This window comes from Nelumbo nucifera, chromosome 1 (genome assembly GCF_055504915.1).
Source record: "Nelumbo nucifera cultivar China Antique chromosome 1, China Antique-T2T, whole genome shotgun sequence".
NCBI classification, from domain to species: Eukaryota; Viridiplantae; Streptophyta; class Magnoliopsida; order Proteales; family Nelumbonaceae; genus Nelumbo; species Nelumbo nucifera.
In genome coordinates, this window is record NC_142649.1 from 93,370,697 (window position 1) to 93,387,146 (window position 16,450).

Below are 16,450 nucleotides of genomic sequence, written 5' to 3' on the forward strand. Positions count from 1 at the left end.
TCCACCTGCCTGCAGACGAGTTTTTATGGTATCAATTGGGTATAAAGCTGTTTCAACCACAACTCCAGCAGTACCTCCTGCTATAACTCCCTCTGCAAAATCCAGTGCAACATAATTACAAATATGGAAGCATGGACAGTAATCATTATCTTCCTTATTTCTTAGTAATAGTAACAAAACAAACTTCTAGCATAGAGAAGTGTTTAATGAACTCAAGTTCGATAACAAAACTTTAAACCACATCAAACCAACTGGACTGAAACTATGGCTCTGGAAAAATCTATATAAATATATCAAGCTGAAATGTGTACGTACGACTGAGGATGAGGGAAATGGAATCTAACAGTATTTTTTGCCTTTTTTATTAGAAATTACATGAATGCCACTCTCTACCAACTCTCTCTCTCTTTTGCTTTTTTTTTTCTTTCAAATTACAAGAATGCCACTCTCTCCTACCAACTCTCTCTCTCTCTCTTTTTCTTTCAAATTACAAGAATGACACACTCTCTCTCCAACTGAGGGAGACCTCAACTCGGCATCTCAGCTGCTAGGGGACCTGCAATCAAAGGTAGTTGAGTTCGAGCCAAGCCAAGCTTGAACTTCTGAGCTCAAGCTCAAGTCTCTAATTCAAATCGAGCTCGAGCTAGACGACATCTCGACCACTGAGGGAGATCTCGGCTCAACACCTCGACAACTGAGGGAGACCTCAGCTCGGCACCTTGTCAACTAAGGGAGACCTTAGCTAGACAGCTCGCCTGCTAGGGAAACCTCAGCACAACACTTCAGCAGCTGAGGGAGACCTCGGTTTGGCACCTCGGCAGTTGAGGGAGACCTTGGCTGCTTGAGAGACCTGGAATCAAAGGTAGCCGAGCTCGAACTTCCGAGCTCGAGCTCAAGTCTCTAATTCGAATCAAGCGAGCCCCTGCAACGCAGGGCCCCCTCCATTAGTACTCCATATTTTAGTCAAAATCAAGAAGATCAGCTTCATGGACAAGTACAACCAAAACATACACCCTCACCTACTTCACAATAAAAACATCATTGTTGATAGGAGTTTATGCTTCGATTTTCTCAATTTGATACATTTTCCTTGATAAAATAAGTAGATGGATGTATTGCCAATATGTACACCTATGCAGAGCAGAACTGTTTGATCCCGACCACAGTATATTTCTGCATGTGGTTTCCTTGGACCTAACTTACAAGTACAAAAAGAATATGGTATTGCAATGGGCATTGAAATCCATTTGTAGGGACTACCTAAATATGCATTATTTAAACCACTATCGTGGAAAAGTTCAATTGAGTGTTATCAAGTGAGAAGAAAAAAGGTTTCCTTTTTTTTTTGATATTGTGAGAAGAAAAAAGCATTTAGAAAAGGCACTTTCAGCACTCTAGATTTTCTCTGAAGTGCTTTACCTATTACACAATAGTTCTCTACTGTTTCGTGCAACGGCACTTAATATATAACCTTACAATCATAGTTCACAGTTTTTTTTTCTGAAATACAGTGAAACTTATCTCTGACAAGCATGAGAACACTGGGACCAACATTGAATAATGGCCTTTTATAGTGAAAATTTTCTATTTCTGCAAGGGGTGGAACAAAAACATCCTGGAATCAAAAAATTCCAAGTTCCCTCATACTTCAGAAAATTTTAATATATAAAAATCAAATTTTTATACGCAAATATTACAATTTTCATCAAAAATATCAGGGAAATTTCACTAGTTTTGCCAAAATAAATTGGAAACAATCCTAAAGCACAAAAAAATTATCAAAATGATCAAACTACATCTTTTGCATAAAACTAAGAAAAAGGTAATTGGTTTTGTTTAGCCTTAATTTATATTTGAATTTTCAGAGGTCATTGTTTAAGTAGATTAGGACTTATGGTAAATTGTAATTTCAAAATTCTTAGTTTTAATGTTATACATACATGCATACGTGCATACAATATATAAATAAATAAATATAAATATATAGAGAGAGAGTAATTCCATTAAGTCATAGAATGTGGTTCTAAGTGGCTTTCCCTCCCTCCCTCTCTTGGTACCTCCAAGAGATGTTTCATCTGTGTGGTCAGTACTTCTGGATTCTATTCTTACCATTGATCATTTGAAGAATAAAGGCTATCTTCTGGCTGGCGATTGTGTTATTTTAGGAATCAGGATCAAGAACATAACCATATATTTATTCATTGTCAAGTGGCAACTTTAATTTGGTCTTATTTCTTCAGCCTGTTCAATCATCTTGCGTTTACACCTTCTTGGCCTCATGAGATTTTTCCTTTTTTCTCTTCCTGGCCAAGGCCAAGGTTCAACAGTGGTAGCAAAAGCCATGATATGCTGAAGTTTTATACCATTTCCAAATTTTTGAGGGTTACAACAGGAAAGAAATAGATGAATTTTTTGAAAGATGAAGGACAGAGGTGCATCAGCCGGACCAATGATTCTGGATTGGCTATCGCCTATCGGTGCAACTAGAATTTGAGGGTTTTGATCGATCTAATCAACCCTCTTAAGAAGTTATCTGACAAACATCCAAAGCATATATGATATTGTCATTGTCATCATTTAAGCCTTACCCCAGCTACATGGGGTCAGCAACATGAATCCTGTTTTGCCATTTCGCTCATTAGTGTCAAATCCAGTGTTCAATTATGAGTGCTTAAATCATTTCTAATTATTTCAACCCATGCTCCTTTTGGTCTGCCCCTAGCCCTTCTAGCCACTTCAACTTGCAACTGATTGCTTCTTCATATGGGTGCTGTAGATGGTCTTCTATGCATGTGACCAAACCATCTTAGTCTACTTTCTCTCATTTTATCACCTACTGGAGCCACTCCTTGGTTCCTTGGAATGTGACTTCATTTCTGACTCTATCCTTTAGTTTTTCCACTCCTCCATCTCAGCAAGTCAGCATATGCATTTCTGTCACTCCTTTTTTGAACATTTTGTCTATAAGATGCCCAGCACTTTGCTCCATACAGAATTGAAAAAAGCCTCAGTGCCTTACAACTGTTTCATAGAATTTTCCTTTTAACCTAAGTGATATTTGCCTATTACATTAGACTCCAGGCGCATCCCTCCATTTGCCCATCCTGCTCTAATCCTGTGGGTGACATCCTCTTCAATCTCTCCCTTGTTATGAATTATTGAACTACCAGAAAAGGTCACATTGAGTTATCACATGGTCTCCAATCATAGATGTACACTGACTTTCACTCCTATTATTATTAATTTTGCATAACATATATTCTATTTTAGTCCTACTTATTTTAAAACCTTTTGCTTCCAATGTTTTTGTCCATAAACTTAATTGTACATTTAATCCTTTGTTACTTCATCAATTAAAATAATGCTATCAACAAACAACAAGCACCAAAGGATCTCTTCTTGAACATGTTTAGTTGTTTCATATATGATCAGTATTCCTACCAAAATCCAGTGTTCCAATTTCAGCAATATTCATAGAACATACCAAATAAAATACGTAAGAAATCAAATGGCTTTTCTTCACCCATGCTGACGGATGCAAAAAACTTCTGTGGCTCTAACTGAGAGTTACTCATTTTGTTCTTGAGTGCATCTGCAAAACCAAATGGCCTGCTCAAAAGAAGCACTAAAATGAATCCCATATTGCAAAAAAAACTATTTAGATGACACATAATGTCACAAGATTATTGGAACATTATAGAAGAAGAGATTTCTTAGGAATGACGCTAACTCGAGGGTGTTAGCATCTAGTACAATAAAGAAAGGCGTGCAATGCAAATGAATAAAGAAAAAGAAACAAAATTTAAGTTTGATGAATAATTTCTTGTTGGCAAGTATGCTGATAATTTCTTTTTTTTCATTTCCTGTAATCCTTTTATTGAGCACAATGGGAGTCATTACTAAGACATCTTTGCAGAAATTTGTTTCTGTTATCTCTAAGTTGGATTTTGTGATCACTCTGGAGAATGTTGCAGATTTACACGTGTAAATTTTGAATCAGTTGGGAAAATCTTCAAATCCTTTCAAGACCTTTATCTAAAAACAAAAAGAAAAAATAAATGACTTAGAAAGTTCCCAAGTGTCTTAAATGCTTATGCAGTTTCTATAGTTCTTGAGTTCACTTGCTAGAACTACAAGATAAAAGGAAACAACTAGAAACAACACAACTTATCAGCAATGGCTCACTTTTTTGTGACCCAGAGGAAACAAGTTTCACTTTGGACGGCAGCTTTAAACAAAATTTTAACCAAAGACAATATGATTAGGAGTACTGAAGTGAAGGATGTAAGGTGTGTGAGGTGCTGCAGATATGAAGAAACAGCATATCATCTCTTGTTGCATTATGATTTTGTGCATTGGCCATGGACTAAATTTAAGATAGTGGATTTATAGTACATTAACCCAGTCAACCCAGCATAAACCCAAGTCTGACCGGACCAGTTCAAATCAACTATTCACTTAATTAAAGTTACGTGCATCAACTTAAAGGCTAGAACTTTCTGGAATAATATAATTAAGTAAATAGAACATTCCAGAATAACAATTAAAGGGTAAAATGGGCAAAAGCAAAATAGAGAAAAGTTCCAAAATATGGAAGCCCAAAACATTATAAATAGGGCCTCATACCCACATGGCGATCCATTAACAAGACACTCCTTAGGAATACATCCATTAAACCCATTATGGTGGAGACTGGAGAGGTCCAGATTCTCTCTTTCTTTTGATTTTTTTTATCTTACCTTGGTCTCTCTTTTTCAGACTCCCTGCAACCACTGTCGTTCCCTCTTGGACTTTTGGAGCCCCACCACCACCACCTTACCATATTCTGTTGGCTTACATTAAAATAATGGATTTATTCGGGGTTGAAATGTGTGGAGGGGATTCTTGGATATTTGAAGGAAAAGAGAGCCCATAGAAGAGATCATCAAGACAATGATGGGCATGGTGTGTTCTAGGATGGCAAATCAGAAATTATTTAAAGGAAGAAATTGTAATACTTTTTTTATAGGGATAACCTTTGTGTATGCTAATATGGAAAGGTGTTGATGTAAAGTCATATAGCTGATTGTTTATCCTTTGTACAGAGCCTCATTGTACATGGGAATTTTGTTTCTTTTGATCATCATGAATGAATACTTTACCTTACAGTTCAAAAAAAATGAGGTGTTCCTCCATAAATAACTCTATACCTGTTTAACATATCTTTAATTTTTTTCTCTGACCTTTATAGTCTTGTCTCTCTATCAGAACTACAAGGCAAGCAGTTGCATGTTAGAATAACATATATGCATGTAATATGAGGCCATTGCAAGGTGCCACCAGCTGGTTGGTAAGGTCTCCTGCTGGTTGTAGCGGAGACTTGGGATCAAATCCTGCCTGCACCTTGGTTGGGGAGGGGGGGGGGTTATGGGTTGGGGGATGGGCTATCCCCCATTGTGTAGCCCTTCAAAAGATATCAAAAAAAAATGTAATATGAGGCCATTACTCAATGTTGATCCTGGCTATCTGGGGTCTTAGAAGGGGTGGATTAGATATGGACCTAACCTTCAGCATTTTCTTGCACGAATGAGACTCTCTCAAACTCAAGCCTACATTCTCATGTTTTTATTCCCAAAATTTTACAACAATATCTTTAATTTTTTTTTTGTCGATTTTAATAGTGTTCTCTCTTTATTAATAGAACAGGATACAAACTTGCCCTTTAGCATTTTTTGCACAAAGTGACTACTATGTACTATCGGACTCAAACTTGCATTTTCATGCTTGTCAAGCCAAGATTTTACCATTTGGACAAGCAATGGCCCCTTTGTGCAATACATGGTAATTCAACTTAATTAAACTTATAGTTATCCCTGGCTTCATCTGGAAGTATCTGGACAAATTTTCATCTTTCCCTGTTTCAAAAGATATTTCTCTAATTGAATAATGGATGTTGGTCTAACATTTAAAGGAATTGCAGTACCCAATCCAGACCCTTAGGTGTCCTGCCTCCTCGATCGGAGGGTAGCTCAATGTAAGTTTCAATGGGAGTAACAACGGAGTCATTCTTACTAATAATATTAGAATTGGTGATTTAGATAGATCAATTGTTAATGGTGCAGAAAATATCAAGACTTCAGCACTTATAGTGCAGCTAAAGATTTTCAAAAATTGAAGATCCACTGTTGAAGGGGATTCTAGTAACATGGCAGCTTGAGCTTCTGCAAGAACACCTTATTCCCCCAAGGTCCTCGCTTAACCCATGAAAAGGCTGATGTGGTCTCCTAGGACGAATTACAGTTAGTCCTTGTTGTCCTGCAAAGTTCAGACCTCATTTTCTTCTTTTGTGAGTGTGGCACTGGGTTTGTCCCCATTTTATTGTTAGACAGTGTATGCCCTTACTCCAATCAGATTGATGTACATTATGACATTTATTGTAAATGAATAAAGTACATACTTGATTCATGTTATTGTGGTGTGTTTCTATGTAATACCCTTAAACTGGACACTTATGAGACTCGTGTTAGTTTAGAATGTTCACAATCATTGGGTAAGTCTGGGGAGATTTATCCTGTTAAGGCTGACACTGGTGTGCCACCAAGTGTTGGGGTGGCCTGTCTCAGGTGCTAGGCTGAGGCCCGAGGTACATGCATGTAGGTTTACTTGAAACCCTGAACCGGACCAAATTTCCAGTATTGCTCTGCACCTTGGAGATTAGTGGACAAAACTGGAAAGTTACACCTGACCCCTAGACTCGACTATGATACTGCACTAGGTGTTGGATTGGGCTGTCTTTAATATGTTAATCAGTGAAATCCTTAGCGGGGGTCAAAACATGGGTATGTTGGGACAGTCCGAGAATTCATCTGAGTGGGTTATCATAGTGATAGGATCAACCCCTTTGTCGGACAATGGTAATGATCGGGAATGCACTCTCTCTGATGGAAACCAAGATTGTCGGCAGACGATTTCAATCATTGAAATTTGTTTTGCAAAATATATTTTATATACAGATATAAATATATATATATATTATGGTTTCAAAATGTTTGTAAAAGGTTTTAATTCCCGAGATCCATGTGAGTAGAGAGTGCAGCACTGTTCCTTGCAGCCGAGGGAGAGGTCCTCTATTGTCGGGCAGACGAGCAGTGTATGATCATTATCGGCTGAGAGGTTAAGTGTAAGACCATTGAGGGTAATACCTGATGGGCTAATCTTGCATCAGCCCACAGTCCCTAAGTTTTTATAAGGTGGCTTGGCCCAGGGATCACTTAATGTAAGTGTTGGGTCTATTAGGAGTCCATGTGATGGGCTTCAAGGGGTTCACTGTCTTTTCAGTGAATTTGGCCAGGCCTTGTAACAGAGGTTGGGCTGAACCCATGTGGCTGATGTGTAGATCAATGTTTGGGTCCCACGCCATACAAAGAAGCCCAACTGCACAACAAGTTGGAAGCAGTTTGAGCACTTAGACTTATTGGGCCTAAAGCCCATTTCGAACTGGCCTAGTTTGACTAGTTAAATAAGGGGGCGGATCTGGGATTAAATCAACAGATAGGATAGAGTCTTACCCTATCCACTCAGAGAGTCCAGATCTGAAAACCTCCTAATGAGATTAGGAGAGAGCTGATCTAATCTACAGATAAGATAAAGGCTTATCCTTATCTCTTAAAGAGAACTCCTTATCCAAATACAGATTTGGATTAGGAAACTCCTAATGAGATTAGGAGATCTATTTAAGGCTATAAAAGGAAGAGGGGGCGAACCATTCAGTTCATCCTCAGCATCCCAAGCTTCTCAGAGATCAGATCTCAGAGCACCCAGAGAGAAGACAGCAACAGTGTGACTGCGCCATCTTCTCCCTGCGTTTCCTCCAGTTGCCGCCATACTGCCAGTTCGATCTCCTTCCTTTGTAGGAGCGATCAAGAGGTGTCTTGATATCAGCCTTTGGAGAAAGGCTGAGCAGAAGTCGTGCTCACTGCCTCCATCGAATTCTTGCTGAAGAATTCGGTTCGTTGGACGGACCCTGCTGATTCTGTTCCACCATTCACTGTGTCATCTTCAGTGGGAGCAGTCTTGGGAGTCTTTCTTTGGGCGTGAACACTTTCGTTGGGAGATATTGCATCTTCGTATCAAGTATATCCCTCTCCTACAGTTTTGGTTCAGATCTGGTTCAGTTCTTGATTCAAGATTGATCCTTGAAAAATGTAGTTTTTCTAAAAACCGGGAATGTGATTCCTAGATGGGAGAGAAGAAATTTTTGAAATTTCGCCCTACCTTCCTGTAGGGTTCGGCCATCCATATGATGGATGTCTCATCCCTTCATTTGTATCATATACACTTATTCAGTTTCAGCAAGAATATTTCTTGTTTCATAATCTTTTGTTAGCTTTCCTTCAATGCTTCTCATGTAAGAAGCCAAAGATGGAACTTATGCATATAGAAAATGGTGAAGAGAAAAAAGAGAAAGTAGTCACTTAAGAGCAAGACCATATTCACTCATTCTGGATTAAACTTACTACAGAAAAATATTGTCATCAACTTACCTACCTAAGAGCCTTCAAACTCATTCAACTCAATGCAAAGAGCATAAGATAAGAAACCTCAAAACTCATTCAACGCGTCGCAACCAACGTAAACCAATGCATCAAAGTCTCCAATTACAAAAATAACAGTTTCCATGAAAAAAAGAAATTGACCAAGTCCTTCAGCTTACCCTGTTCCTGAAGAACTCAAGTGTGTACACCAAACAACACCCCCACCCAAAAATAAAAAATAAAAAATAAAAAAAAGAGTAACGCCTATAAATCTATATAAGTGGTCGTCTCAAAAAGGAATTACGAGAGGAACCTGCAGGAGAGCTTTTGACATCCATGGTTAGTGATGGAGGACACATTACCGAGAAAAACCTGAAATTGGTATTATTGAGAAAAAAATCATAGTTCAACACCACTGAATTTGTCCGCATTAAAAATCGAACAGAGAAATGAGAAATGAGGAACAAAAAATCATTTCACATTATCAAAAAAATGGTATTCGTTAGAATGAAATTAGAAAATCATTTCCAATAAGCACAGCGTTCAGTCTAAATGTAGCACTTGTTGATTTGACTTCATCAAATCACGAAATGCCTCTTCATGTAATAGAGTAAGAAGCATATAAAAATAAGAAGAAAAGACACCTGTTAGGCAAGCTGTTAAATCTTGAGTACTCTCCGCACTGCGAAAGGAAGAGATGTGGAGTAAAGGAGATCCGTACCCGGAGTCGAAGACTGAAGAGCGAAGAGAGCTCTGGAATCTGGACTTCGGACCGGAAGTGTTATAATTTTGCAAAGGGGTAAAAAAGGGTAAGTTTAATGGGTTCGCCTATGGAAAAGATATGACATCCTAAAAACAAGACCAATAAACTGGAATTAGCCCTTGCACTTTCGGATTCCGAAAAAACAAAAAAAAAGAATATTCTTATGTGATTGTTTAGGCTGTGTTTGAAATCATTGTAAAACGTTATCACTGAATTAAAAAGTGATGGGTGGAAGAATGTAAAGTTCTACAAGATAAAATTGACGTAGTTTTTATATTGATTATCGATGTAAAACTTTGGAGTTAAAGACATATAAAACTATATTTCATCCAAAATGTATGCAAAACTGAACAGAAGTATAATTTTACGTCAATAATAATTAAAACTTCTTTCTAAACACATACAAAATATAAAATTTACAGTGGTTCTTGATTTACATCACATCCAAATGCAGCCTTAAATTTTTCTAAATTTCTAATAAATTATTCTTTTTATAAAGATTTTCTAAAACAAGTGTTGGGATTCATTTTAGCCTTTTCGTTTTTTTATAGAAACCTGTGTATTGTACAAGCCTTTTCGTTTTTTCTAAAATACTTAAACCTCCCTTCATACCTTTGAAGGGATGAAAGATTCATCATATGGATGGCCGAACCCTGCAGAAAGGTAGGGCGAAATTTCAAAAAACTGCAATTTTCAATGATCAAACTTGAACCAAGACCCGAACTAGATCTGAACCAAAACAGTAGGAGAGGGATATACCTGATACCAAGAAATAGTATTTCCCAATGGATGTGTTCACACCCAAAGAAGGATCAAAATACTACTCCCACTAAAGATGACACAGTGTAGGGTGGAGCAAAATCAGTAGTGTTCTTCCCAAAAACCAAATCATTCACCAAGAATTCGTTGGAGGGTAGGTGAGCACAACTCCCAATCAGTTTTTCACCAAAAACTGATATCAAGAATGCTTCTTGATTGCTCCTACAACAATGGAGGTCAAAATGGCTATGGCGGCAATTGGAGGAGAACGTAGGGAGAAGATGGCGCAGTCACACTGTTGCTGTCTTCTCTCTGTGTAAACTGAGATCTAATCTCTGGAATTTTGGGATGGGCTGAATGGTTCGCCCCCTCCTCCTTTTATAGCCTTAAAAAGAGCTTCTAATCTCATTACGAGTTTCCTAATACAAATCTGTATTTGGATAATGAGTTCTCTTTAAGAATAACTCCCTATCTTATCTGCAGATTAGATCAGATCTCTCCTAATCTTATCAGGAGGTTTCAAGATCCAAATCTGTATTTAGATCTAGACTCTCTGAGTGGATAGGGTAAGACCCTATCCTATCTGTTGATCCAATCCCAGATCCACCCCTCTTTAATTAGTCCAACTAAACCAGTTCGAAATGAGATTTAGGCCCAATAAGCCAGTGTGCTCATTAACCTTCCAAATTGCTGCCCAATTGAGATTCCTTGTATGGCTTAAAACCCAAACATTGATCTACACATCAGCCACATGGGTTCAGCCCAGCCTCTGTTACAAGGCCTGGCCGAATTCACTTTCCCTCTGTTATAAAAACCCAGGGACTGTGGGTAGATGCAAGATTAGCCCATCAGGTATTACCCTCAATGGTCTTACACTTAACCTCTCAGCCCATAATGATCAAACACTGCCCGACAAGAGATAACCTCTCCATCGGCGGCAAGGAACAATGTTGCACTCTCTACTCACATGGATCCCGGGAATTAAAACATTTTGCAAACATTTTGAAACCACAATATATATATATATATATATATATGTATGTATGTATATTCGTATATAAATATATTTTGCAAAACAAATTTCAACAATCAAAATTGGCTACCGGCAGTCTTGGTTTCCACTAGAGAGAGTGTATCCCCGATCATTACCATTGTCCGACAAAAGGGTTGATCCTGTCACTATGATCACCCACTCAGATGAATTCTCGAACTGTCCCAACATACCCAGGTTTTGACCCCCGCTAAGGATTTCACTGTCTGACATATCAAAAACAGTCCAATCCAACACCTAGTGCAGTATCATAATCGAGTCTAGGGGTCAGGTGTAACTTTCCAATTTTGCCCACTAATCTCCAAGGTGCAGAGCAATACTGGAAATTTGGTCTGGTTCAGGGTTTCAAATAAACCTACATGCATGTACCTCGGGCCTCAGCCTGGCAGCTGAGACAGGCCACCCCAACACTTGGGGCACACCAGTGTCAGCCTTAACAGGATAAATCTCCCTAGACTTATCCAATGACTGTGAACATTCTAAACTAACACTACTCTCATAAGTGTTCAGTTTAAGGGTATTACACAGAAACACACCACAATAACAAGAATCAAATATGTACTTTATTCATTTACATTAAATGTCATAATGTACATCAATCTGATTGGAGCTAAGGGCATACACTGTCTAACAACCTTCACCAACTCACCTAAATATTAAAATATTCCCTCACTTGGGCTTACCCTGGGGATGTTTGGAACCGTGACTGATAGTGCGCAATCCGGTCACTCCTAGCTGGCGCTTACGTGGCTCCTGGAAGGTACCTGAGATGGAGAAGAAGAAGAAGAATCCCTGGGGCTTGCCCAGTGGGAACACTCTGATGCTTAAGTTAGTATTCTGTAGAAGAAGCAACGAGAAAAATGAAGGCTAAGAATGCAGATAGCGCGAGAGTAGAAGATGATACCTGTCCTCCTTGATACTAAGCTCCGTATAGCAGAAATCCGTTGCATCAGGCCCATTGGCCTCTGACAGGGCGGGTATAACCGCCACTGTCAGTCTGCCACTGTCGTTACTGTCGGGTGTAGGGCACCCTCTAAAGGTGCCAGGCATGACGCTGTCTGACGAGGAATATCGCTGCTGCCCCCAGATTTGTCGGGTACGGTGGTCGAGTAGGAGATCCTCCTGCGATATGCCGAACTACCCTTCCGCGAGTTACCCCGTGCCGGGCTAGTTTGTAAGCAACGAGCTGCCTGTGGCAAGCTAAGCCAAGCTGTCTAGCCCGAGGTGTCTTCACCTCGGGGTATCTATAAGCGAATCGGTGTGTTCCTGTCTGGGAGTGGTCTGAGTTCCACTAGGAGGAGCTCGGATATTAGGAGAGGTCAGGGGGCTCCGAGCTCAGAGGCAGCTTGCGGTACCTTAGCCCCGGGGAGGAGGTGCGGGCTAGGCGGCTCTCGGCGAGTAGTCTATCCCGCCGATTTTCTGGACTGAACTCAATGTGACTTTCCCACCGGGTTGCGGTTGTGCCAGTTGTGTTGTCACGCTGAGTCATCGTTTGAGCAAGGTCACGCCCACGTGTACCCGTGCTACGAGGTCAGCCAAATCGCCCTCCATCAATTGCCCCTCACTCCCCGTGCGGGGGACGGTGCCCCAGTGCGAGGAGTTCATGGTTTGCTGGGGGGATTTGGCTTGGTTCTCATGCCGCGATGTTGGGCGGTTCAGCGGCTGGACCGGTTGGGTATTTGGTTTGCGTAGAGGGAAAAACCCGTGTCTCGTGCAATTCACGCACGAACGTCACACGCTTTATGCTGCGCGGATGCCAAAAAATGCGCTAAACTAAATTTGCCTTGAGAGTCCCACAGCCGACTTCTTTGAGGTTCGCTGGATTGATCCAATCTTGACCGTTGGCTATCGTGCCCAGTGGCTTTAAATAGCGGGATTGTGGCCATTTTCCTTCGTCACTAAGTGTTTTTCTCCTCGAGCTCGCGTCTGAGGTCTCCAGCTCGGGTCTTCCACCTAGGTTTCGTCTCTTTCCGGTGAGTCCCCAAGTCTTCCCTCTTTTATTTTATCTTAGTTCGTTCTTCCTTATGTCCAGTGAGGACAGTTTCTCGGATGGACCCAAGGCGGGCACCTTGGGTCATGGGGACCCTGCTGTTGCTCGGCCTTCCCACGAGGCATGGGCAACCTCGGGTAAACTGGCGTCCACCTCTCATCGAGGTCGAATGCCGGACCAGTTCGGTCCTTCTACTATGACGTTGGAGAGGCTCTAAGACCTCATTCAACAATTTAACCTTTTGTCAGAGTACTCCTACAGCCTTCCCATCGACAATTTACCCTGGAAGCACGGTCCAGATGAGGTTGTGATCTTGAGGGAACAACTCGTCGGTGGGCTTCGTCTCCCTCTTCACCCTCTTATCCCCGAGGTGTTGGGGCGTTTCAGCATCACACTGGATCAACTTCACCCCAATTCCATTCAGAATTTGGTGGGAACCATTTCCCTCTGTCACGAACGGAAGTTCTCTTTGGACGCAGACATACTCTGCTCCATACTGCTAATAAAAAAGAGCGCCTCTAGCGCTCCCCTCGAGCATGGGCAGGTCTACTACTTGTCTCCTCACCCAGGCTTCAAGCTGCTACACAAGTTCCCGAGCAAGGTCCCGGCCTGGAAGCGGGACTATTTTGTGATATGGGCCAGCATGGGGTGGCCCTTCCTTACTAACTGGAGGGTGGCCACCCAGGCTACCAGTATCGCCCTCAATCAGCAGACATGGGAGACCTTCCATTCATGGGCTCAGGCTGAGCTCGATCATCGGGAGTACATCACCAAAGAGAAGCTCGTTCAGGCCGGTTTGAGCCCGGGTAGGTCTATTTCTATCTTTTGGTGCTTTGCTTTTATCTGCTTGGTGTTTTCAGGTTTACTAACGCCAACTTTGTTGCAGGTCCCATGGACAAGGAGGAAAGGATTACAACTCCTAGGCTCCTCAACCACATGAAAAAGAGGAAGAAGCGGGCTGCCAAGAAGACTCGTGTGGAGTCATCGGGAGCTTTCTCCCCCGAGCCCGATCATCCTCGGGTTCCCACCCCTAAGCCCGAGCTCAACAATGCCCCTCCAGTGATAGATCTGGAGGGTGATTTTCCACCCCAAAAGCCTGAGGCTGTGGAGGGGTTGGTGGACGAGCCAGCCGGGGCTGCCGTTGAGGCTCCGAGTTCTGCTGGGGCAGTTGTCGAGGCCACCGAAGAGTCGGCTCACCGCGCTACAGATGCGGCGGCGTCCAGTTCAAGGACTAGAGAGGAGGAGGAGTCCATCTTGGATCCCGAGGTCAGCCTAAACCAAAGTAAGAGGGGCGTCATCAATGCAGAGGTCGTGAGTTGGGCCGAACTCTCTCCAGGTCAGCTCGGGGGCCGCGCTGCAACCCACATCATGGGGGTAAGTTCGTATTCTGTGAGCCAATACTCTATCCCCCTTCCCCCCCATTTTTTTGGTGACCAGTTTCCTTCTGCTAGGCGAACACTGTCATGCACGCCTTGACTTTCCAATCTGACAAACACCTGAGGCGCGCTATGGCTGTTGAGGAGTCGTCCCGCGTGGCACATGCCGAGCTGAAGGCAACACAAGACAAGGTCCATTAGTTGGAGAGTGTCGCTGCCGCTCAGAGGAGCCTGAACGACACCTTGGCGTTAGAGAGGGAGGAGCTGGCCCATGAACAAGACAGGCTGAAGGCTGAGGTGAACGGGCTCCGAGTTGGTTAGGAGGCCCAGAAGCTCGAGGTGGAAAGCCTCAAAATGGCCCAGAAGGCTTCGCAGCTCGAGATGCAGGTCCACAAGGGAACCAAGGAGGCCTTGGAGCACGAGGTGGAGTCTCTTAAGGCCGATATAAAGGAGAAGACAGAGATCTTCGACGACGCTCTGAAGCAGACCAAGGTTCAGTCCGTCATTGACCACGTCAAGTCATCGAGGTTCGATAACGTAATGTCAAAGGCCTTCTGTAGGGGGTTCAACCTCGGCCAGTGGTGGATAAGGCGTGCCTAACACAACTTGGATATAAGTGCCTTTACTTCTTTCAACATCACGAATGACATGGCACGCCAGGCCGCGGACGACCCAGACTTTGAAGATGATGGCGGCAACGGGGAGGCTGACGCTGCCGATCTGACTGATTCTTCCGAGGAGACCCCTGAAGAAGCCCCGAGTAAGGCTGATAAGCCTCCCAAATAGACAGGTGCTCCTTGTATTCTGGGCCTGCAAGCTCAATTTCCTTCTCCTTTGTACTGAACATATTTAGGTAATGAAATTTATGTAATGGAGCTTATGTAATGAAGAAATATTTTTTGCCAAGTGTTTGTGCAATTTACTTTTGCCGAAATGATTGTCTCACCCCGAGCTGTTAACCTATCGAGTTAAATTCCCGAGGTGGGTGTTCCTTAACTACCGCCACCCCGAACTGTCTCCTAATACTTAGTAGGGGTGATGTGATAGGGCACACCGAGGTGAGTGACATAGTAGGGCATATGCCCGACCTGTCTTCATCTGGGTTAGGTGGACATCGGTTGTCCCTACCGAGTTCAACCTGCGATACACCAGGGCAATCTACGCATCATAGGATTTACACCCGTGCTGCCTATGCCTTGGGTATTTAGGGTTCTTAGCCTATGTCGTTAAGGAGGCTAGGTCTTATGTAGTGCCGAGGTCATGTTAGCTCGGTATTTTGGCCCTTAGGCTCGGGGAGTGGCTCGTGGCCTACTCAGTTGTTACAGATAGTATTGTCTTAAGTTGACAATATTCCATGCCCGAGGTACTTGTTTACCTTCGAGGGTCTCGAGCTCGTACGTTCCTTCCCCGAGCACTCGTTTCACCCGGTAAGGCCCTTCCCAGTTGGACCCGAGCTTGCCAGTGCCGGGCTTAGGTACCATGACTTTACGAAGGACCAGGTCACCAACGCGGAGGTTCTACTTCTTGACCCAGGCGTTATAGTACCGAGCTACTCTCTGCTGGTAGGCTGCGGTCCTAATGTACGTGAGGTCCCTTACTTCGTCGAGTAGATCGAGGTTGGTACGCAACTCATATTCGTTCGTCTGATCACTGTATGCTTCTAGTCGCAGCGTAGGTACTTCGATCTCTGCGAGGATAACTGCTTCGGTGCGTAGGTGAGGTTGAAGGGGGTTTCTCCTGTGGCGGTCTTCTTCATGGTTCGGTAGGCCCAAAGAACACTGGGTAGCTCATCTGCCCACAACCCTTTAGCTCGGTCTAACCGTGCCTTAAGTCCGCGGTGGATGGTTCTGTTTGTGACTTCTTCCTGACCGTTTGCTTGAGGGTGTGCGACTGAAGTAAAGTTCTGTCGGATCTCCATGTCTTGGCACCAGTCTTGGAATTTGATGTATTCGAACTGCTTGCCATTGTTAGAATTCAATACCTGAGGCAACCCGAAGC

General features: G+C 42.6%; 1 protein-coding gene across 8 annotated transcripts in view; it reads right to left on the reverse strand.

The window, feature by feature from the left end:
- Nucleotides 1-9,374, reverse strand: part of LOC104605501 (S-adenosylmethionine carrier 1, chloroplastic/mitochondrial-like) — a 56,594-nt gene extending 47,220 nt beyond the window's left edge. The window contains exons 1-4 of one of the 8 annotated variants that reach the window (XM_010270290.3): nt 9,158-9,371; nt 8,818-8,885; nt 3,485-3,592; nt 6-92 (exon numbers count right to left, since the gene is read on the reverse strand). In XM_010270290.3, coding sequence (XP_010268592.1) covers nt 6-92; nt 3,485-3,592; nt 8,818-8,872 — 250 coding nt within the window. In that variant the 5' untranslated portion in view covers nt 8,873-8,885; nt 9,158-9,371. Of the gene's footprint in view, nt 1-5; nt 93-3,484; nt 3,610-5,189; nt 5,250-8,817; nt 8,886-9,157 lie in introns of all 8 variants that reach the window. The other 7 variants (XM_010270291.3, XM_088888914.1, XM_088888910.1 and 4 more) reach the window with 7 other exon arrangements.
- Between the last annotated feature and the right edge of the window lie 7,076 nt (nt 9,375-16,450).